The sequence below is a fragment of the Sphaeramia orbicularis genome, chromosome 18, assembly GCF_902148855.1.
Source record: "Sphaeramia orbicularis chromosome 18, fSphaOr1.1, whole genome shotgun sequence".
Lineage (NCBI taxonomy): Eukaryota > Metazoa > Chordata > Actinopteri > Kurtiformes > Apogonidae > Sphaeramia > Sphaeramia orbicularis.
The window spans coordinates 38,077,471-38,102,178 of record NC_043974.1 but is presented as its reverse complement, the minus strand read 5'-3'; the positions used below and the strand labels follow the sequence as shown (position 1 = coordinate 38,102,178).

General features: G+C 39.0%; 1 protein-coding gene across 2 annotated transcripts in view; it reads left to right on the top strand.

The window, feature by feature from the left end:
• The window catches only part of nat16 (N-acetyltransferase 16), a 33,698-nt gene extending 9,798 nt beyond the window's left edge, over nucleotides 1-23,900 (top strand). The window contains exons 2-6 of one of the 2 annotated variants that reach the window (XM_030162098.1): nucleotides 10,585-10,770; nucleotides 17,239-17,465; nucleotides 21,001-21,225; nucleotides 21,351-21,694; nucleotides 23,006-23,900. In XM_030162098.1, coding sequence (XP_030017958.1) covers nucleotides 17,250-17,465; nucleotides 21,001-21,225; nucleotides 21,351-21,694; nucleotides 23,006-23,234 — 1,014 coding nt within the window. In that variant the 5' untranslated portion in view covers nucleotides 10,585-10,770; nucleotides 17,239-17,249 and the 3' untranslated portion in view covers nucleotides 23,235-23,900. The remainder of the gene's footprint in view (nucleotides 1-10,584; nucleotides 10,771-17,238; nucleotides 17,466-21,000; nucleotides 21,226-21,350; nucleotides 21,695-23,005) is intronic. The other variant, XM_030162097.1, reaches the window with a different exon arrangement.
• Nucleotides 23,901-24,708: the final 808 nt, after the last annotated feature.

The following is a 24,708-nucleotide window of genomic DNA, read 5'->3' as shown; positions in this document are numbered from 1 at the left end:
AAACATGGCATAACTGTGTCCCTGCTTCGGGTTAGGTACTCTAAACAGCACCAAAAACTCTTGAGCTAAAAGGTTTACTCGATACTAATTGGGTAGCCCCAGAGCACGAAAGGAAACAAGCGGAATTTTTAAAGCCCTAAAGAAGACAAGTAGTAAACAATAGGAATAAGGATATTGACGGATTTTACTGTTGGAAGAATAATATATTATAATTGGACCAATGCAGATTATCAGGCACTGCTTACATTCTTCAAATTGGTTGTGTAATGATCGCAAGTGATTGTGTTGCCGGTGGATATGTTGTGACTAAAATAATGAAGAAACCACGACTTCGGGATGGTCTCCGGGAATCTCTCCCATTCGTTATTCGACAGGGGCTTTATACGGGGTGATCTGAACATCATTACTACCATTAAAGGAATCAACCATCTGATGTATACGTGATAGACTCTTTAGCCAAATATGATGGCATGTTATTAATGACTCTGTTTTGAACATGGCTCGGTTGGAACATCCTCTCCTTTCCGCTCCTACACCAAATTGCTCTAATCTGTGCCACGTCATTGTAAACTGGACACAAACACACAATTTACCAGAAGTTACTCAACTTCATGAAATAAGATCCACACACTTAAGACTTGATCAAAATACCACAGAGAATACTCTGCAGTGGAGACACAACAGCCGAGAGGGATGAACGAGGGAACGCCAATTCCCCCTTGTACCTTGAAGTTCCTGCAGTGGAAACACGCCTAAATTAGTCTTAGGCTAAATTAGGTTTAGGATTAAATGTGTAAAGAGGGGTGGAATAGTGGTAGAGTGATTATAGAGGAGCTTATAACATCAAATATACCCTCAAATAGTTATACAAGCACCAAATTTGGCAGGGTGGTAGAGACTTGAACACCTGTTAATTTTGCCTTATTTGCCACTTGGAAAATTCAAGATGCATGGATACTAGGGATGGGAAGATTATCCGATATGTACCGATACACCAACACACGCGTGCATGATCCGAATGCACTGGTACAGAAGCTGCGAGTGAATGAAAATTTTGGAACGATATCGAGATGCACCGGTTATTAAATGTTTGTATCGATAAAATTCGATTCATCCAATAGAATATATTTTTACTTGCATTTAAAAGTGTTACTATTTATTTGGGTAAGGTTTTTCTTTTCTGAAGACTCACGTTAACGTGTGCCGCGGATTCGCAGATGTGTACACTGCACACTACAGTATGAGCGCCACAGATGCACTGTGGCATGTGTGCCGCAGATGAATACTATATTGATTCAGTGAGGGAGCAAAAAGTTTGAGAAACATGCAGAGAAACGACGTTGGAAACAAAGATTTAAAGGGGGCATCCTAACTTTCATGTGACTGAATGTGAGGCACATGTTCTGAAATTGAACAAAAGCCAGTTTGTGAAAAGTCATGGTTTTATTTGATAAATGAATAATTGAGGTCATTGAATTGCATGGCATATTCTTTTACCAGAGTGAATTTGTTGAATCAGAATGTGCTTAATCGCTTTGTAACGTGATTTGGGTGGGAATCGTATATTTCATTGCGAGATGCCACACACATATCTTTAACGTATCGGATCGGAGACGCTGTTTCGAGATGCGTATCGTATCAGCCTTACACCTAAGACTCTCGACCTTAATGGATACCAATATGCATCAAAAGACAGAAAATTAGTTGCTTTTGTTTAGTGGTACAAGGATTACACAATTCCGTTACTCCTGCAATGATCTGTGCCTGCAATCAGTATTCACCCAGCTCACCTACTCTCACTCACCTGCCTCCAGTGGATCCAGTGGATATCTGCCACTCCAGCACACATCTCTCAACACTCACTCTTTGTCACTCACTCTTTTGCTACATGGAATGTCCAACCTATTTTCTTGGTATTAGATCTTCGGTTTTGACCCTTTTCAGTATCCAACCTTCTGTCTGCCCATCTGATTGGACCTGTTCCTCTACCAGACTTGTTTCCTGTTTTAAGCTTGTTGCTATGGACTGATTCCTGCTTTGCTGCTTTGACATGGACCTCCACCTGTCTCTGTCCTGGAATCATATAGGGCAAAGTACATCTTTTGATGTCTAGAAGTGGGACAGCCTGAAAGGAGAGACCAAGTCAAAGCGGTAATCGGACATCAGAAAATGAGTCTTAGTAACAAACAAAACACCGACCATCTGGAAAGAATTTCTCAGGGACTACAGAAACAAGACAGAGTTGTTCAAATTACTTTTAGTCAAGGTCTGCAAAGCCGGGGCAATCAGGAGCCTGGTGATAGCTATAAAGGGGCCTCTTGCTATCACCAACTCCAGCAGCGAATCCCTTGATTCCCCCCATGCAGCCATGAAGAAGCTGACACCCAACTATTTGTGCATGCCCGATATGCTGCTCTCAATTGAAGCCAATGCGTTGTCACCAAGGATAATGACACTGATGTGTTTGTCATATCAGTGTCTGTCCTGCCATCCCCTCTGGAAATTAGTCTTCATAAGATGTAGATCTTCTTCAAACAAGGACCTACCCCCAGATGGATACCAATTCATGACTTAGTTTCTACAGTTGGTCCACAGAATGCATCGGTGATTGGTGGTGTGTGATGAAGCGACTGCAACCTTTGTCACACCCAGCCAGACTCCATACAAAGTGTCTGACAATGACCTCCAGAAGCAAAAGTCCTATGATGCCATTCCACCATCTCAAGCTGCCTTGAGTTAACATTGAAAGTGTGTTGCCAACCAGGCAGAATAATCTGGGCACAGGCAAATGCTTAAAGAGCAAGACACCAGGAACCCTTCTGATTGGGAGTGGACTTGAAAGGAAGACGCATGGAAAGTTTTCTGGACGACCCTTCCACTGATGGCAATATGTTGCCAGCCGTTGGCCAAGTGCAGCTGCAAAGGAGAATGAAAGGTCAGATGTAATTGCTACCATCATGGATTCACCTGCACTGCTCTCTGCAGTTGCATTTCTGAGAATGAATTATTCTTACATGGTTATGATGTCAGAATTTCGATTTTCAATTTCTGGAAAGTCTACAGTTCTACATCTACATTTCCAAAATGTAGATGTAGGCTTTATCAAATCTTAGTTGAATGGACTTTCCTGCAGTGAACAGCTGCATTGATGTACATGTATTACACATAGTTTTGTTTGTGACACACAAACATTATCTCAAATGTCATATGATGTCCATCCATTTGTATTGCTATGAGGTGATTATTATTAATTTTTTCCCTATACATTTGTCTTTTTGCTTCTTTGGCAGCCATCTTGAAAGAAGTGGCCACCATTTTGAATTCTCAAGTATGCAGTAGAGCAATAAGGTCATCATGATGGAAATCATACATATTATGACCAATATATGTGTAAGTATAATTGAGCTAATGTAAGCCTTCCACTGAGGAAAATCCATACAGTGGGTTCATCTTGGCAGCCATCTTGAACAGTGGTTCGGGAAATTGGACAGAACTGAAGACCACGTCCGAAAGAACAACTATGCTAAATTTGATGCTTGCATCATCATGTATATGGGTTTTCATTTATCTGCCCTGCTATTAGCACAGTCTGCTTGGTTTCTCTTCGAGTACTCCCACTTCCCCCCACCATCTTGGTTATGGTGGGAGGAAGCTCGAGTACTCAAAGACATGCACTGTCTAAATTGTCCATAGGTGTGAATGGTTAATGCTAAAGTGGCGTCATGTCTAGGATACTATACTGCTCCTTCACCCATTGCTAGATGGGATATCCTCCAGTATCCCTGCGACCTTGTTAAGGGTTCAGAAAATTAATGAATGTGTGTGAATAGTGATGCATCATTTTGCTCACATTCCACCTCCACCAAAGCAGACACAAAAACACAGAACCCCTCAGTCCTGCTGTTCTCTCACCTCTCTAGTCCATGCTCCATCATATTTATTACAGCACAGCTGTCTGAAGGTGTAATCCCTTCCCATCCCCCACACCCATCTCTTCCTCCATGTGACCCTCATTTGTTTACAGCAGGAGCAGTTAGAGTGATAAGCAGTCATTGTGTCTACATGGAGACTCCTAATTTTAAAATCATACAATATATTTCTCACTGGATGTCATAAAAGCCTGGTTTACACAGCTGCATTTTTACAATCTGATTGCTCCACTGTAGAAATTACTTTGTATATGGTTTGTAGGAGTATATATTTGTCACAAAGGCATACTTGAGACAACAGTGGTGGAACAGGATCAAAATGATCAGTCACTGCTCATAGGCTGTCTACTAGCTCCCAAAATATTTCACAACTGAGTCACCAAAAATAAAGCTGAGAATGTTAAGAACAAAGTCAGTCATGTCTATATTAATTCTATTATCCTTGCACTTCAAACAGTCAGGCTTTTCACAAGGTGACATGTTCCTTCACTGTACTTTGGCTGAATCATTAATGCTATGTCTGCCCCAAATACTGGATTTACTAGAGCAGTACTGATCAGCAAGGGGGGATGGGACTTATCAAGGGTTCAGGGTGAATGTGAGGCATCGCAAGATGATAACAGCCATTTTTGTAGTTAATGTAATAGTTCTGACCTTAAATTATGTTATTACTTAAACATCAATTTGCATGTATTCCAACTTCAGCACTTAGTTAATTGGGTATATTTAGGTTCATATCTTCATCTTACACAAAAAATGTGGGATTTATATTGTTCTTTTGTGATTCTATTAGATGCAGCTAGCTTTTAAAAATGTTGCTAAAGTGCATTTTTATTTTTCATACCCTTTATTTTTGATGGCACAGTTTCTATGTACAAGTATCAGGGGTCGTTTCCAGCAATGGAACACAACCAACATTGCTCATTGCTTATTTCTTATGAAATTAAATGGTAAATATATCATCCAATATTTCATCTTAAATCAGTTTTTGGATGATACTGACTTTTATGTCTTATTAGAAGTTACACCAGGCTGTAATCCACTATTAAAAATAAGAAAAGAGCAAGAAAACAGAAAAATGACACATAAATGTAAAAATGCTGAAATTTTGTATGTTGATGTTTGAGAGGAGAGGCGAGCATTGCAACTGGAAGATTAAGAAACTGGCTATTCATTTTTCTCCATTCAAATGGAAAATGCCACCCACTGAACTGACAACATACCGACCTCAAACACATGGACTTCTTCAGATCAGTGAGTATACGGAGAAGCATTCAGCAATAGCATGGAGGAATTATGTCCCACATTCCTTAGTGAGCTCATAAAATCGCAATGTGAAACCAAAAATAACCAATTGAATAAATGTAATCTAACAAAAACATTAATCCTGCCCTACGATTTTTCTACTGCAATTCAGAACACACCCAAGAATCACCAGAAACACACCAGAGACCAGCTGGTGAACTATCTCAGTCTACATCATCTTGACAGGAACCCCACCCCCCCACAAATCATTTTAAATATAAGGCACCATCATATTCATTAATCCCCAGATGATTAAATGCTGAGACTGTACTACTGTCAATACCAACATAGGATGTTGTCTTGAGGCTGTCTAAACTAGGCCTCAAATTTGCTCCTGCTCATTACTTTGATAAATATGTAACATTAGCGGCAATGATTACAGAGACAAAAACATGATTCTGAATGTCATTGTGGACATAAATTCATAGAAATATTTTGTCAGAAGTACCAGTATGAGAGTTATAAAAGAACAGGTATGTATTGATAATGACAAGGGCTGGGTATCATGGCCAATTTCCTTAATCGATTCAATTTCGATTCATAAGGTTCTGAATCGATTGATCATGATTCAATTTGATCCAATCTGATACCCATTTGATTCAGTATTACTTGATTGATTCAGATTCATTTAATGATTCCAAAGTTAAATTTGAGCTGTAACTTGATTACTGTAGTCATGCAACACAACGATGCTGGTATCAATATTAACATTAGGAAGGAAATAAATATGAAATTTCAGCAGTAAACAGCTGAATCTGCTCTTAAATAGTGAACGGGACAGAAACATTGCCATGTTTCTACAGTGGCTCAGAACGGACTTCTTCGTCATCTTTACTCTGTGTTATGGATGGTGGCTTCTAGTGTTAAGGCACATTCCTATCACCTATGGCTGAGTGTGGATCCAAGTTAATATTCCTAGAATGACCGGCCTTCGCGACCCGCCTCGGAGAGCCTCCGCCAACCAGACAGTCCAGGCAGCTAGTTCCTCTGCACTGTGGGTTCAAGTTTGAGGCCGGGAGGACCTCCCAAGGAGGTGTTTTCCCCACCCTTCCTCCACGCCCCTCTCGCATCAGAACCATTGCAAGCGAGATCAAGATGTCCTGTCTCCCCAAGGGGCCCGCGAGGTGGCCTCAGTGTCTCAGTGTTGGTGGTACTCTGTCAGGTACTCGCCATCCCACTCTGAAAAACTGATCTCATCCACAATTAATAAATATCGCAAAATTAAAATCAAATCAATCAAATTGATTTTTTTACCCAGTCCTAATAATGGCTGATATTTAAACTTGAAGTACTGGAATCGGACATGAAAAAAATTATATGCCTAGACTACATGAACAAAATATGACCTTGGAGAAGGAACCGGCCCATCTCAGTCTGAGATACAACATCTTCACAGGAAACTCAGTCCCCCAAAGAAAGAAGAAACAGTAATGTGTTAATGACAGTGAGGCATTAATATCTAAATAAATACATTGAGCCTGCACTGCTGTTTGACAGAGGGCACAGTCCACATTCAGGCTGGACAAAAGTGGGGTTTAAATTGACTGTTGCCTACCAGAAGTTCTGACAACAGCACTGGAAATTTTTAATCAAGAGTGGGTTTCGAAATATTTTATTACAAGCACTGGTTTAGTTAGTTTGGAATGGTATAGGATTATTGCAATGATCAAAGACTACATCAAGGGACAGCTTTTGACCAAGCATGCTAGCTTTACTGCAAACTCATCTTTGCAGGAAAGGAAAAAAGAACCTGGAAATTTTATGTGTATTTCAAGTACCCCAGCACTGTGTTTTACAGAGATGTACATGCTTGTTATGCAATTTCTTTTGTGTGTGGGGTTAACATTTTAACATTTACTTTTTTCTTGGAACCATAACCCTATGCAGAGTTAGCTTACGGTTAAGGTTCCTGGCTAATAACTGAAGCATTGTAAAGCAAATTGCAAGCATTAGACTTGACATGAAAGGTATGATCTCCTACTTTTTGGGTTTAGGATGTGTAAAACACAACCTAAACCATATGGATGAAATGTGACCGTAACTTTAACCTCCCAACAGGCTTCAAATGACCTGTTAGATATTGAGAGGTTAAAGTTTGGACCTCAAATGTTAATTTGTGACAGCTAATGCTAACTAAATTATTAAAGTATTCAGCATTATAGAAAGAATAAAGCCAAAGATGACAATTATGTGTGCCTAAAAACATTCCCAAAAATCACTATATACTGAAAAAACTAAACTATACTAAAAAGGCACAGTAGAATGACTTTGTTGTAACTTTGATAAATGAATAATATTATCATACTGTCAAAGGCTCATCAGCAGATTGCAACATTTAAGAAAGTAACTGGTAAGCCTATACTACTCAATTCTGAATAATACATAACAACTCAAGTAAATCATTATTCATGACCAGTGCTACATCACACAGGTGTCTGAACCATGAATACACCTGCTGAAGTAGCCCCGTGACTGACCGGACAAAGCCAGCTTTCAGTTAGTGCGATCAATGCTTCTGATACAGCCATTCAGCCGTCTGACTCTTTACTAAGGTAAGGACAACTTCAATAAGTTAATCATGAGCAGTGGTTTATTATACACAGATGTCTGAATTCACCTAATAATGTATGTGTTTATTTTCAGGATGGGGGAATCTACTCGCACTTGTGGGTTCTGCCAGATCCATGACTGTCCATAGATGTAATATGGACTTTTTCTATCAAGAAGCTTTGGTGACACTAAACTCACTAAGGCAAAAAAACAAACAAAAATGAGTAATACTTAAACAATAAATGCTGAAACACTAAATGAATATAGAGTATTTTGTTTGCAGTTTGATTTGAGAAAAAAAAACTCAGCATGTTTGTTCACACCTTCTCTGAGCTTTGGGGGTTGTTCAATTTGTATGAATCTGTCGTACATTGTTAAAGCCTTAAAGCCTCTGGAAATGAAATACTCTTGTTACAATGTAAATTAGGCTCTTTTTTTTTTACATAATACTAAACATCAAAAAGTACTTGAAATGATCTCCAATCAAAGTTACAACTTAGGTTTCGTAAAATTACTGGTGTTGGGTTTGAACGGGGCAAGACTTTGCAGATCTATTACGCAGTTAATTCTGCTAAAACAAATTTCAAGAGGCTTTAAATGAATGTGTGAAGCATGCTTCTCGCTAAAGAGAGCAGTCCCTCCCTGAAATTCCAAAATTGTGACTGGTTCATGACTTCTGAGAGTTGGTATTTATGCAAGTGGATGTACCTACATGTTGATTAAATAAAATTGTTTATATTTACTGACTGCCTCTAACTGTAGAAATTAATAAATTGCAAAAAAATGTACATGATTGTCTTGTTGGTAACCTGATTGATGACAACTAAAAAGCTACATTATGACCACCTGTGGTTGTTTTTGTAGCCTGATACTGCTGAACTTGAAATTGGAACTATGAAGCAGCTGGACAAGTTCCTAAGTTAGTGTCTAGAGAGGGTGTATGTGAGTGTGTTGTGGGTAAGGGTGAGCTGGATGGTGTAGAGGGGAAATGGTAGCATATTGCTTATTTTTGTACACTGGGCTTGATTTAAGGTCACAGTGAAGATTCCAATATTATTTAATTGAATAAATAACAATAACTGATAGCACATGTATATAACAATACTTTTGTCCGTTCTGTTATTTAGCTTGTCACTAGTCAATATCAGGAACTGTCAATGACCTATTAAATGCCTTGTGTAAAGGGAGGCACAGTATTGGTTTGCATGCTTCTCTCCACATGGAATGTATTGATTTATATGTAGTGCATTAAGGTCATTTTCATTAGGACTTAATACATATGGTTTACACTGATTAGCTTTTTACTTATTTGACAGGGAAAGTGCACATTAATAGACAGATATAGGCCTACCACCAGGCTAATTTTCAACAATCGTCTGTTGGCATGTGACATGGCAACCACAAAACACAGGAAATTCAGTACATTAAAACACAAACAGCAATTGTTTACAACATGGAACCATCCATAAGTAAAATACTTGGGGCATGACTGGACAGGATTCAAGAGAGATTCTCAATACTCACTCTAGTGAGTCCTGTCTAGCAGATGCATTTTTTACAATTTGAAGGCAGCCATAAACCATGACCTCTTTGTTAAAATCCATGCCTATAGAGTAGTTATCTATAGTGCCTGGATGGTCTCCTTATACAATAGTTCTCCAAGTCCTTTTTTTTTTTAAAGATAGATGATATGAATATGTTTATGTGAACACTGAGGGAAAAGTGGTCATCCATGTTGGTTATACTATGGTTAGCGTAACCCTAACCCTAGTACCCTAACATTTATAAACAACTGTACAGTCACAAGCTGTTATTCGCTTAAAGGTGGGGTATGAGATCTTAGAAAAACGGTTCGAGCAAGCTAGATTTTGAAAATATTCAATTCAAAACTCCAAACTCCTTTCTTCAGACATCCCCCCGAAGCCACGCCTCCAGAGTACTGGCACGCACAATGCTTGTTCTTGAGGGTTCACGAGTGCTGCACAGCAACAATTCACCCACAACCATTTAATTAATTTGTTGTAATCAGGGTGTGAAAGGGATTTTAATGCAATATAGTAAAAAATGCTCCAGGAAAATATCTGGCACCCCACCTTTAAATTTCTACAAAAGAACCCTGAATCGTGATTTTTCAGAAATGCTTGCTATAACAATCCAACTGCTTATTGCTTTTTATTGATATTAAACTAAGGGTGGTTTGGCACCTAGTGTGTTTGGTTTGGCCATCTGGCCTTTCCAGTTTGAGCCAAACCATTTCAGGTGTGAAACCTCCCCCAGAGCATGGTCTGGACCACACAACCAGTCTTTGGTTCAACCAAAAAAAGGCAACTTTGGTCTGAATCAAAGACTAAACACAAGGCTGTCAGCTCTAAAACAATTGCAATAAATGTAAAATGAGCCAATTTGATAACATGCCAATGTCAGACACATGCCATCTTTAAACTAAACAATGTGAAGTGTAAGGAAATGTGTAGCCGAGGACCAAATGCATACAGTGTGATGCGTAAGGCCAAATAGTAGAACCAAGAGATAGTGCCATTTAATGAACAATACATCATTTACTACATGATGTGTCCAAAATGAATTTTAGTGGCACAGGGCGATTTAAAGGTACTTTAAAATGTAGCATAATTATTAAACCTGCTTATGTTACTCAGACCCAAACAGTGTAGGTGACAGTGCTGAGGTGTCATGCACAGTGATCTCATTTTCATGGCAACAAGCACAGAGTGATTTTTGGCAGTTATACCAACTAATCATTTTCTGGTGCCTCTGTGTCAATGGTTTGTTTTATGTATAGGCTGGGCTGCGTGGGAAAAATGACATGGAGCCTGCTATCGCACAACAGAGTGCTATGCTTATGTGTTTGCATCAGCGTGGAGCCTACTGGCATGAAGCACTGGAGCCAAGGATCCACCCTGGAGACATGAATGATTTTGGTGACCATGTTCTCATCACTTGACCAGCAGAATCTACTGAAGACATGGTGTGTTCCTTTGTGTTTTGTATTATCCAGGTGCTTGAGACACCAGTTCTATTTTTATAATGGTCAATTCTATGTGGGGGATTTGTGGAAGACGAAAAGAAAAGCTGGCAACGTAGTCCAAAGAGTCCAATTTGGTATGTTTGGAAAGGTGTTTTTTAGGACATCTTTTTGGAGGATTTGTGTCAGAGAATGGTACATAAAAAAGAGTTGCAGATGTCTAGTATAGGTCTGTAGGAACAAATATAATGCATATCATACTGTTGATTCTAGCATGCATCACCTGTAGGGCCAGTCTACTGTTTTACTAAACCTGACTGCGACTGGTTCATTAGATGGTGCTGACTGCTAGCATGGTAGTTATCGTTAGCAGTCGTGGGCATTTTTCCACTTATACTATATCCCTACCTGTTCATAAAACTCTTTGATTGGCATAATTGTTGGTTAAATGTACTGTATATTCAAAGTAAATGTAAAGACCAGCTGACTTGGACTTGGCTAAAGACAGTTGGTAGCAGTATCTAAACTGACAAATTCTAAAAAAAAAAAAAAAAAAAAAAAAATCTCAGCTCAAAGTGACACCAGATTTGAAGTGCCAAAGTGAATATGTGCCTCCTTCTTCTGCATATTTTCTGTAATCTACAAAAAGTGTTTGCAAATGTGTCTTTTCTATCATTAAGTGATCCAAACCTGCAGAGACCATTCCGGTAGTTTCTCACTGCGGTGTTTTGATGGCAGTGCAGTAATCTTTGCCAACACGCCAGATTCCATTCTTTTTGGAGTATATTGCCAGCTGAAGAAAGGAAGGGACTGAGAGAGTGAATAAAAAAAAGAATGAATCAATGGATGTGTGAGAGAGAAAGTGGGAAACTGCAACACAAAAACAAACTAGCATAGCTCTCATTGGCAGGACCAAAATACCCATCCAAGCCTCACAGCTCATCCCAAAGCATCAAAGCATGATGGAAAAATACCAGTGTCTACAGTGTGTGTGTGTGTGTGTGTGTGTGTATCTGCTGTGACTAGACAGTGTTTTCATTACAAATGCCCTTACAGCTCACATGGCCCATTGATAGATTATTGGAACATGTCTAGCATTTCTGTGTCAGCCTCTACTGACCAACAGCTCTTCTAAGGGCCAAATGGACTACCCCTTCAACCTCTTCTTTGCTAATAGCGTTAAAAGACTCTAAATAATCAACAAGCAGCTCAGTATGAAGGAACACTAAACATTCCCAAAGTTGTGGTGTACAAATCTGATAATTGCTTCCACTGTTTGCTCATGCCAGATTTTAACCATGTGTTACTGACCCCTATGCAAATGAGGTTTTTCTGTGGTGTCATGTACTTGCTTCTGATATACATGTGTAAAAATTTTCCATTTAGGCCATCTTGAAGTACCATATTCTCCGCAATTACTGTAAAAAGTGTGGCTTGGAAGATGTATCCCCCTGTTTGCCAGAAATGAGTTGACAATTATCTTTTTTTGTACCTTGATTGTACATTTGATGGAATCAATGGCCTTATGTTTTTATCAACTGGGCTTCTAAAATGTTATTCTGTCGAATGTATGTGAGACAGGAGAACTGAATTTTTAGGATGAAACATGTCTGCTTTTGAGTTCTTTAGTGCGTAAGTCATGGAATTTGCAGCAGAACCATGTCACTCTGTGCTTGGTCCTTTCTGGAGCTGGGTCAGCATTCCAAGAAGCGTTGTAATTGAACACATTGTAAGATTAAACAGTGATGGCCATTATTTCTACCATCACCTTTAGCTTATTTGAAATGGCTTGTAGACTTTTGTCACATCATCTCAAATAGGAGACTGTGTTGTGTGTGTGACATGTTTAGTATGCTAGATCGTCAATAAATGCATTTCAAACACTTCTCTTTTTTTCCTCTCTTTTTGTCGTTTTTGTACATGGCATGCCTTCTTTCACATTTTGTGGAAGACAGATTTGCTCAAAACGAACTGTTGGTGAGTTTGTCACTCGAGAGGTTATGCTGTAAAGATTTGCATCAAACCACAACAGATTTTTTTCTTTTTCTGGCTTCTGTACAGTTCTTTCTGTACATCGTTTCATTACAAAAATAACCAATTTCTTCTGCAGCAAGCTGTAGAGAAATTAGGCTCTGTTCCAGGGGCCTCCCTACCCTTTCACTTGCATATAAGAAAAGCCTAAGGCAGGGAGAACATACCTTTTCACCTTTTAATATGTATACGGTGGTCAGAAAAAGTTTGTGAACCCTTTGAAATTTCCTTGTGCTCTGCATGAATTGGTCATAGAATGTGGTCTGATCTGCATCTAAGTCACAGGTACAGGTGAACACAATGTTCTTGATCTAATAACAAACAATTATAATACGTTGTTACTGAACACAGCTAGCCCTGCTTCAGCAAAGCCATGCTCTTTGAATGTCTAAAGTGAACCACTCTGTTTAGGTCATTCCACAGGATCTCGATTTGATTCAAGTTTGGGCTCCGCCAAGACCACTCCGAAAGGTAGATTTTCTTTTTCTGAACTTATTCTGTTGTAGATTTCCTTCAGTGTTTACGGTCATTGCCCGACTGCAGCACCCAGCTGCGGCTGAGTTTCATCTGGTGGACGGTGTACATTGACAAACTTGATCCAGTTTCTCTTCAATGACAGCAGGTAGTTGAGGCCTTGAGGCAGCACTACAGCCGCAAATCATGATGCTCCCTCCACCATACTTCACTGAGTGTTCTGTCTTGTGTCCTTGGAGTCAACTTGGCTGGCAACTTTTTGGTAGATATGTCACAGTATTCCAACCAGGGACTTTTCTGTGTGGAGTTTGCATGTTCTTCCTGTGTTTGCTTGGGTTCTCTCCGGGTACTCCGGCTTCCTCCCACCATCCAAAGACATGCACTGACAGGTTAATTGGTCATCCTAAAATTACCCATAGGTGTGAATGTGACAATGTGAGAGTGATCAGTTGTTCGTCTATTGGTCAGCCCTGTGCTGAACAGGTGACTTGTCTAGAGTGTACCCTGCCTTCACCCATAGGTAGCTGGGATAGGTTCCAGCACCATCTGTGACCCTAGTGAGGGTAAAGTGAGCTCAGAAGATGAATGAATGAATGAATGAATGTCACAGTATTAAATCACCTCCATTTGTAGACAGTTTGTCTAGCTATGGACTGATGATTGCCTGAAGTCTCTGAGATTACTTTGTAAGTGCTTCCAGTCTTTTGCAAATCAACAGTTCATGATTGCAGGTCTTCACAGATCTCTTGTTTGCATGGCATGGCTCACGACAGCAGATGTTTGTTGTGAATAGCAACCTCGCAAATAGCTTTGAGTATTTTTTAAAAGTCAAAGTAGCTCTACACCTGGCTCAAACCTCATTTCATTGATTGGACTTCAAGTTTGCTATCCCCTGACTCAAATGAGTGCTTTTTGCAGTAATTAGCCCAAGGTTTCAGCTACTTTCACTGGCAACAGTGTTTAATTGCTCTGTGCAATAAAGACAAGGAATATTATAATAGTTTGTTTAGTACTAAGTTTTACTACATTTTATTTGTTGAAGCATGTGACTTGGATGTAGCTAAGATCACATTTCATGACTAATTCATGCTATTTAATTTCATTTTCAAAGGGTTCACATACTTTTTCTTGCCACTGTCCATGGAAAGACAAGGAGGAATTGGCCAGTAGGCAGGTTGAAAACCAGGTAGTAGAGGAAACAGCAAACCAAGCCGGTTAAAAGCAGCAAGGCTACTTTGGCTATGGAGCATAAATATGGTGCCTCAATCGGCAAGTGGATCTCCAAAAGGGAATCAGCTGATGTAGACTGGCAGTTGAGGGCAGTTGTTATCAGTGAGGTTCTATAATTGCTTCCCTTCATGACCTGTCGGAACACTCATTTTATGGTGTTTTGACCATTATTTACTGGTTTGTCCAGGTTGATATGCAGTGTTTTTGGGAATGTTTTTTGGAAATATGTGGATGTGGTTGACTTTTTAAGACTGAGGAGAAATCCTACTCACTGCTTTTTCAAGAGAATAGTTCATTTGTTCAACATATGACTTGGAAGAACTCATGTGTGGCTTGTATTTGACTCAGGATACAGGCTTCAGTGATCCCTTCTTTCTTGAGAGTGAACAGTGTGTGATTTCTCAATTTCAGATGGAATTTTTCCTTCTTTCTTTCTCACTTTGTGAGAATTCTTGATGTCTGCAGCTTCCCTGTGTCACTCTCTCCACTTCACAGGGTTTTCTCTTTCTTGTCTTCAATCGAGCACATTCTGTTGACCTGACACTAGGTCAAGCTTTTCACTCTTTCTGTATGTCTTTCTTACATCTTGGCTATCACGTGACACTGGAATCCTTAAACATGAGGCTGTCCCATGTTTCTGTTTGGCCATCTGTTAGTTCAACCCCTTAAATCCCGATAATCCTTTGTCTCTCTCCACCATCCACACAAAGGCAGGCATTTTCATTACAGAGAAGGGGCTAATAAAACCCATTCTTTTGGACTGCTTTTCATGATCCATATGCAATGATGAAGTCCTGAAGTAGAGCTCTCCTTTGAAAACCTGCACTTTTCCTATGTGCTGTTTTTGGTGCTGGACAGACTTTTTATTTTCTACCAGTTAACTCTTTCAAACAAATTGGATGATGAAAGAATGCACCTTGAGACACCCAGTCACCATTTGGCTTTGGTTTACTCCAAAACATCAACTAATGACAACATGTTGACATTTCCTCCCAATTAGTGACCAGTGTAATTTCACATTATTCTGTATTCATTTTTTGTATCTTGTCATGTTGTACCATACCTTTTCTGTACGGCTTATTATACTATGTTGCATTTATTTTATTTTATTTTACTGCTTTTTGGTCCCTTTAGTACAAGTTGCACATATATGCCAGGAAGTCTGGGGAGCATTTTTCCCGATCAACAAACTGTGGCCTTTTTTTTAACTAGTTGAGAATGTCCTGACTTCCTGTTAGTTCCCAATGCACATTATTGAACCATATATTGATTTAATTATTTAACATAATGGCTCAGCTAGACCTAGTTACTTTGCCTAATTGATTATAATGTTTAAAATTTGTGTTTTATTAATTTCTGGAAGGTGAATTCTGAAGAGGGAAAAGTTCTGTAAACTTCTGTTTATTTAAGAATAAATGCATTTTGTGCTGACAGAAAGCCCCACTGTAGTTAATAGTTTACACTAGCAAGAAATAACATTATTTTGCTGATGAAGTTTGTTTTCAAGTCAGTAAGCTAATGTTTGGCCACTTCTTTTACACTTACTGGTTTTTTATGTTTTTTTGGGTTTTTTTTTCATAATCATCACATCACATGTTGCTGTAGAAGCTTTCAGTGCTACGTGTTGTCACTATGCTAACAACAGACTGACTACTGCTGGGTTTTCATGCTTTTTTTCTGCACTGTGTCTTCATTTAATCTTATTCCTGGCACTCACCTCTACATGAAATTTTATGTATTTGGTTCCCCTTTGGTCACTGATTTGGACCAGGATTGTGGTTCTATTCAAATTTAGTCTTTTTCCAGCTTCATCTTATTTACATTTATCTCACACAAAGCTTTTATCAAAACATGGATAGGTCCAGTTACATGTGCCTTTTTTTTTTTTTTTTTTTTTGGGGGGGGGGGGGGGTGGTCCTGTGGTTATTGAAATGGGCTCCCTCTGGAACTCTGCAGAAGTCATCTTGTACTTCAGTACCAGTGGTGTGGTCTTTCTGTGTTTGTTACTTATGCTGAATCGTTTCTGTTATGGTATAAGCAAGGTATTGCAAACTTGTCTTATGCTGTCAACTGTGTTGGAACATTTATTTGGCTGACAACATCATTATGCTGTACAAAAGCATTTAAACACACTGATGTATTGTTAAGTACAAACAGGAAGAAAGATCATACATCATGGGATGTGCCTTATCCTACAATAAAGACTGTTTCAATGATTTACCACTGCTTCCCCTTTGCTTTCACATTGAGTTCCTGCAGTGTATTTTATTCAGTGTGTAATCCCTATGAATACACTAATAAACAAACATTCCGTTATACTGTATTATTAATGTGCTTTTTTTTCCTCTTTATATTTTTCTTATTGTGTAACTGAATATGATTTACTAGAATAATAAGATGATTCACTTTGTCTGTTTTTTTTTTTTTTTTGCTGATTCAAGATATTACATGATGACTCAAACCATTAATAAACAGTTGTGTTGTGAGTGGACATATCTATCTTTGCATTACCCCAAATTTGGGGTGAAAGCTTGAGCTTTTCTAAACCCTGGCTGCAGAAATAAACTTTTCTGCAAAATTTAAGCAAAGGAGTAAACATGCTTCCTCCTCTGCTTAAGAGCAGGATCTGTTGGTTTTCACTTTGGTCATTTTACCAAGTGGAAAACTGACAACCGACTCAAACACACGTAATGAATACTCCTACAATAACCTCTCCTTCACTTTATATCCCATCAGTTGTTGTAAAGATGAAGATTGATACCAGCCTGACTATGCCCCAGCTTCCAGAGGCCCTGTCTCAGGCAGGCCTTCAGTTCGCTGTAGCCACTGAGGAGGACTTTGATGAGATCATGGCAATGAGCCAGGACATCTATGGAGGCCTTGACTACCTGCCTACCAGATACACCAGCTGGCTGCAGGAGACCAACCGCATAGTTATACTGGCACGCAAACAAGGAAAAGTGGTGAGTTGAATTAGCAGCATGATAACGCACAAAATACGTAGACCTTCCATCTTATATTACATTTCAGACATTGGGTCTGTTTTTCTTTTAGCATGAAAACTAGAGCACTTCAAAAGTGGTTGGCACAATTGTTTGTGGATTTTGACATATATTTTTTGCTCTTAAGAGCCGATCTTGACAGGTACAATATCTGGGGTGATCATAAGAGGACAGGTCTAATGTCAGGTGTTAACCACATTAACATTAAAGGTGTGGGAGACTTTCGTGACCAATTTTTCATCAAATCTGTAAAACCTCAGTCATATCCTAAGTATCATGAATCTGTAAGTCTTTCTGTGATTACTCACCTGAATCTCTTGCATTACGGTGAACAATTTCAAAGTGCCATCCACCACAAAAAAACCATGTGTTTACAGAGTCGAGAGGTAACTCTGGCATCTTTGGAACTTTGTCGCGACGTGCATTGTGGGAAGTGAAGGCTTGCGCTGCCGCTGTCAAGAGCCTGACAGCAGCAGCGCGACCATATATTATATGGATGAAAAAAACACGACGCGGAAACGGCTGAAACACGGAAACAGCAGGAGGAATATGCATAGAGCAGGCATGTCCAAAGTCCGGCCCGGGGGCCAATCACGGCCCGCGGTCAGATTTTATACGGCCCACAGCTTGGGTTTTATATTATATTATTTATGGCCCGTTTGGACTGTTGAACAGACTACATGAATCATAAAAGGTTCAAAATGCAGTTTCTCCTTTCACCTCATGGTGGCAGCACCACTAACTCTATCTGGCTCTGTGACTTTGCCGTGAACCTTTTTCGCTAATTTCTAACCATGGCGCCTGTAAATAAAAAAACGAAAGTTGACAGTGAGGGCCGCTGCTTCCAGGAGAGATGGGAATTACAATTTTTTTTTCACTGAAAATCGAGGTGATTGTGTTTGCCTAATTTGTCAAGAGACTGTTGTCTTGTTTAAGGAATTCAATGTAAAGAGACAGGAGCAGACAAAACATGCTAACGCATATGACAAGCTAGCAGGGAGTGAGCGCTCTGAAAAAGTGAAGCAAATTCAAGCTGCTTTAAACTCACAACAGTGACTCTTCATGTGAACCTGGGAGTTCAATGAATTCGCCACCAAGGCAGGCTACCAAGTTGCCAGGTTAGTTGCCTGTCACTGCTGGTGTTATGTACTTGTAGATGTGACACAGAATATTACTTTCTGAATGATTTTGTGAAAGACAAGAGTAAGAGTCATATGTTTTCATCTTAAACGTTAACAGACTTTGTATTACTGAGTAATATATGAGTAATGATTACTCATATAAGTCATGTTTAAAATGAATGTGGGGTTAAGATTTTTATCAACTTGGAAGTTTAAGATACTCTATACAGTTTGCTCTATGTTATCTGACTCCAGATGTGAAAGGAAGGCAGAACTGTTTTGTTTTGTTTTTTTAATTTGTTCACACCTGAGTGGCTTAGATTTGGTTACATTGCCATTTTAAAAAAATGATATTGTGACAATGAAAATAAAATTGTTGTAGAACAGCGCATTTATATGTAATTTTTACTGTTTAAAAAATGTCTGAAGGGACCACTGGCCCCTGGCAATGTCCACATTATCAGATCCGGCCCTCTTGAAAGAAAGTTTGGACACCCCTGGCATAGAGGGAAGGGAGCTCCTGCCGTTTCCGCCTCGTGTCTGTAGCAGCTGCCGTTGCCAGACAGCGGCACGAACCGGTGTTTCCCATAATGCACATCGCAACAAAATTCCGAAGATGCCCGAGTTACCTCCCAGTTCTGCTTATGAACAAAGGGTTTGTTTATGGTGGATGGCACTTCGAAATTGTTCACCATAATACAAGAGATTCAGGTGAGTAATCACAGAAAGACTTACAGATTCGTGATACTTAGGCTATGACTGAGGTTTTACAGACTTGATGAAAAATTGGTCACGAAAGTCTCCCGCATCTTTAAGGACATTGGAGGACACTGAGATCTGATTAGTCAGACCATATTCAGAGATGATCTGGGGTCACTTTCTTTTATGTGTCATGAATAAATGAGTAAGCAGTCTTTCACGTAAACACAATAAATGAGTAAGCAGTCTTTCACATAAACACAATAAATGAGTAAGCAGTCTTTTAATGTGGTCCCAGACACCATGTATATGAATGTCAGGGCATCAATGACATTATATTAAAGTGTTTTAAAGGTGTATTTCTCGGTGCTTCAAAGGGGTAGACATGCCTTAACACATCAGAAAGATGTTCCTTTTTTACTTTTTTCCACTAGGAAACAGAACAAGTGCAGTTTGTGTAATGCATGAATGATTTATACCCTTAAAAATCCAACCACTAACACATACACCTTGACAGAGAGGCAATAAAATAAATAAAATGGTTGAAGTTGTCATATTAATATTTAAAATATGTTGTGCAGCAAGTAACAGGCAGGAAAGCATTCCACCTTACAAGCTACTATCGTCTTTGAGTTGCACATGGGATTACATTTGCTAAGAAACATTATAAAGCCAGGTTCTTAAAATTGAAGTCAATGTACAGTCGTGGAAAAAATTATTAGACCATCAAAAGTCATCAAAAACAATGGTTATGCAATCCAGTACTAATTCCTGTGTGTATCATGTGACTAAAACAGACAGAAAAGAAAAAATGGAATGCCTAAAAGCACTGTTTTTGTCAGTACAATGCCATAGATATTGATATAAGAACTGAAGTGATTTTCAAGAAAACCATGGAAAATGGATAGATATCAGCTCTGAAATTAAACTACTATGAGCTATTTTTGTTGTTATCATTATATTTGTCCAAACAAATGTACCTTTAGTTGTACCAGGAATTAAAATGAACAAAAAAATCAAAGAAAACAAGGGTGGTCTAATATTTTTTTCCGCAACTGTATGTTTAGCTTGTAGATCACAGCTGTTATTTTTTGGGGTTTTTTTTGCATAAAGCACAGGTAATTACTTGAGCCACATTCTAATGGCAGGTGTGAACATACATTCATAGTGCTGTCCACTTATGATGCATGTGATTGTACAAAGACGGCCTTAATGGATGTAATATATGTCTGCCCCGACAAAAAACATCTGCCAAACACTGCTTCATTGCAATTTTCGCACATTAAGTTTGAACATATGCCCAAGAGCAGATGTCTTAATTCACTTTTCATTTACAGTCATTTACAGTTCAAGCTTTTTTTCGTTCTCTGGCTTTCTTCCACCATTCAAAGACATGCACCATCCAGGACCATGCAAGACATGCAATTGGTCAAACTAAATTGCCAGTAGATGTGAAAGTGAATGGTTGTTTGTCTGATTAACTGGTAACATGTCCAGGAGGTACCCCACTGTTGCTTGATGGTACTTGGTATAGGTGCTAGCACCCCCATGACCGTCTCAAGGATTAAGAGGTTCAGAAAACGAATGCTTCTCTTGCTTCTTAATTGTTTCAGCTGTTGAGTTGATGCTTTGTGATTCATTCTGTTTGGTCCTCTTCTTCTTGTGGTCCTTTGCAGATTGCACTGGAGTCAGTGTGTGTGATTGACGATGGGGAGACTATGCTCGTGGAAGGTCTTCGTGTTGCCCCCCAGGAGCGTGGTAAAGGTGTGGCTGGTGTTCTGCTGCGCTTTTGCTCCGAACTGGTTAAATCCAAGTACCCAGATGTTAAAGTAGCCCGCCTGACCCGGGATGATCAGCTTGGACCCAAAGATTTCCAGAAGTACCGTGTTATAACCAAGCAGGTACCAGCAACAATATCAGATCAGAACTCCTCTCACTAATTTGGGGACCATCTATTGTTCTTTTGTCTTCCTACTTGTTTGTTTCTCAGCTTTGTCAATTCACACTGTAACCTTCTTCTACTTAGGGCATCATGTTGGTGCGCTTTAGAGCTGAAGACCTCAAGCTCCGACTGTCTGAGCTCGGCCTAGGTGCCGACATTCAGGCGTCTCTTTCCAACTCCTCATCTAGCTCCCCTCCAGTGCGTCTTGACCACACAGCCATCGAACGCCTTTACCTGACCACAGACCTAATGAAGGGTGTTCTTCCTAATTCCACCATCATTCAAGACTGGCAGCCATTCAAGCCTCTGCCGAGTAACATGGCCATCTTGCTGAAGAAGGACATTGACTGGATGGTAGATGATGGGACCAACCCCACTGTGGCCAGCCTTTGCACCTTCCCTTTTAGGGTGCCCATTGGAGATGATTGGTAACTATCCTTCCCTTGTTTTTACAACGCTACATCTCAGAGTGTTAGGGTTAGACTTCACCCTCTGTATGACACTGACATGCACTAAAATTCAACAAGGAGCTGACAAGGCAGATGTGGATGTACCAGGAGTTGTTCAGGGACATCCCCAGACCAGAGAGACCAGAGAATCACAAGACACCCATGCAGAATCAGGGTCTTACAGGGTTAGTTTGCAGTCTTTGTCCTGCTTTGCCATCTGAGAAAATTCCCTTTGCAAATAACAATACAGACTTATGTAAGTATATGTCACAGTATATTTCAAGTATTTTTGCCTCCTTGCTTTCCCATCAGATAGCCCTTTCTGATAGTAGCCAAAGCTCAAAGCCAACAGAGCCACTGTAGAAAAGTATTTTACCATATACAATCACTGCCTTGTAGTTTTTTGTGCTATTGCAAGACTTAAGTGAATTAGCATGTTAGTCGCATCAAACAAACACTGTAACTGATTGATGTTAATGGTAAGACAGGCCTGCCTCTGCATCAGTGATACCCATGACTGGAACCCTCAGGTTTCTGTCAGTACCAGGTCTTGTGACCAGGACACAAATGATAAACTTTTAAGATTTTGGTGACCAGTGATGATCTCACTAAACACATTTTTTTCTGTTAATCAAGATTTGATTTGCCAACTATGAACCAACTTTAACACAAATGTGTAACTGGATAAAATACATTCTAATTAGACTTTATATCCAAAAGTCAACTTTAAATGCAGTCTCTGGAGCACAGTGAGGGTTTTTTTTTTCCTCAAAATAATCATTATATAAATCTGGACAAGCGTGGATCTAAATTGTAACTTAACTAGTGACTAGTTAGTGGAGGTATACAACTGTGGGGTAGTAATTCTTGTTTCCAAAGGAGTTTATAGACTTTAAATAGACTAACAAAATGGCTTCCCATTGGAAAATGACTGTGTTCTGATGGGAGACTATTAACATAAAATTTTGTATACAAATTAGAAAACACCTAAATAGCTGACTCTATATTAGCATTGATCTGTCAAGATTTGGGATAATTTTGAAACAGGCAGTAGTGTGAAAACAATTTTCACCCATGAAATGCTAATTTGTATAAATACCAGGACTGATGTTTCTCTTACTGTGAGAAACAACAACTGTCGTAAGAAAGTATTGTGGCAAGTACTATATACAATGAAATTTTCACCACAAGGCATTAGTATTGTATGTTTTTTTGTAAATAATGTATTTTAACTGTCTCATGCGTTTGTAAACTAATTCTTTTTACTAAATATATCCACGTTTGATACAGGTATTACCTGAACATTGACATGTTCGGTAAAGACCTGAACCTGGCTCGGCAGCAGTTCTTGTGCCACCTGCAGCGCCACACCGCTACTCTGAAGGGTCATGTGATGTGCCAGATGTTCCTGGACCCGCCTCTGTGGAAGCCCATGACTGAATTCTGCCAGAGCACCTTAAGAGTGGATCTGGTGAAGGAGTACACCGAGCAATGCGTAGTGGAGTCAGATATGGTGTAGTAGAAGGTGGAAAGAAAGGTGAGATTAGAAAGGAATGAAAAAACGATCTAGGAAACAAGTAATGAACTCGCTTAATTATACTTAACAAAAAAAAGAACTCTATAGAATAGAAAGCAAGCAAACAAATTTAATTCATACAAAACAAAGCAAGTATTGAAGTATCCGGTAATTTTTAATCAACGACATATGCAGGATGTGGACACAAAATCATAAAAGTCACCGGTGTTTCACTTCAACACTTACGGACTTGTTTTTGTTTGGGTGTTGATGCTACTTTATATTTAAGGCTGTAGTTTTGGTGTTCTGTTTTGTGCCCAGAGAGAACACTATTACCTCTTTAAATAGAGACTGTAGTCTACTTGGTTTGATGCTTTCAAGGATTCTTTATTTTCATCCATCATGAGCCATGAAGAACGAAATATAGAGCTCAGGTCTCAGTAAAAAAAAAAAAAAATTAACAGCAAGTCAACCATTTTGAGCTTCAATGCACACTCTCAGACCTCCATGCACATCAGGTTGGGCTGAAGGGGTTATATTATATACCCCTGTAACGGCCTGCATCAACAGTGCAACATCTGGAAAAGAAAAAAACAGACTAAAATTGCATAGTCAAACCAAAATGGCTGACTTGCTCGTAGAGTACAAATTTGAGCTATTTCTGCTGAATTTAAAAAAAAAAAAAAAAAAAGTCAAGGCAAAAGTCTTTATGAAAAACTCAACATGTTTTCATTTCAGTTGTCTTGATGAAACTGACCAAATCTTAAGCTTTAGGTGTAATTCTGTAGTTGAAGCACAATGCTTGTATATGGCAAAAACACCACAAAAGTTGCATATTCAAAACAAAATAGCATCAGGTTTAGGGCAGGGGTGTCAAACTCAATTTAGTTCAGGGGCCACATTCGGCTAAATTTGATCTGAAGTGGGCCAAACCAGTAAAATAATAGCATAATCATACAAAAATAATGTCAACTCCAAACTTTTCTCTGTTTTAGAGCGAAAAAAGGAAATTTACAATATGGAAAGATTTACATCTACAAAGTATCCTTTCAAAAGAAGTGAATAACATGAACAAACTGAAAAAAATAAGTGTAATTTTAACAATATTCTGCCTCAGTTTATCATTTACACATGTACATTATAACTTACAGATCACAGCTGGTCTACAAACACACAAAACATTTAGTAACAAGTGGAATATTGTTAATGTTAAAATTGTACTTACTTCTCTTAAGACATTTCAGGTTGTTCATATTTGTTCAGGTTATTCACATTTTTTGCAAAATTATACTTTGTTTTAGAGTAAATACATGAAAATATTTACATTTGCAAAGAGAAAAATTTGGAGTTGTCATTATTATTATTATTATTATTATAGTATTTGACTGGTCCTGCCCACTTCAGACTGAATTGGTCTGAGTGTGGAACCTTGTTAATTTTTTATTGTAATTTTTGCATTTCACAAATTCATTCCAAG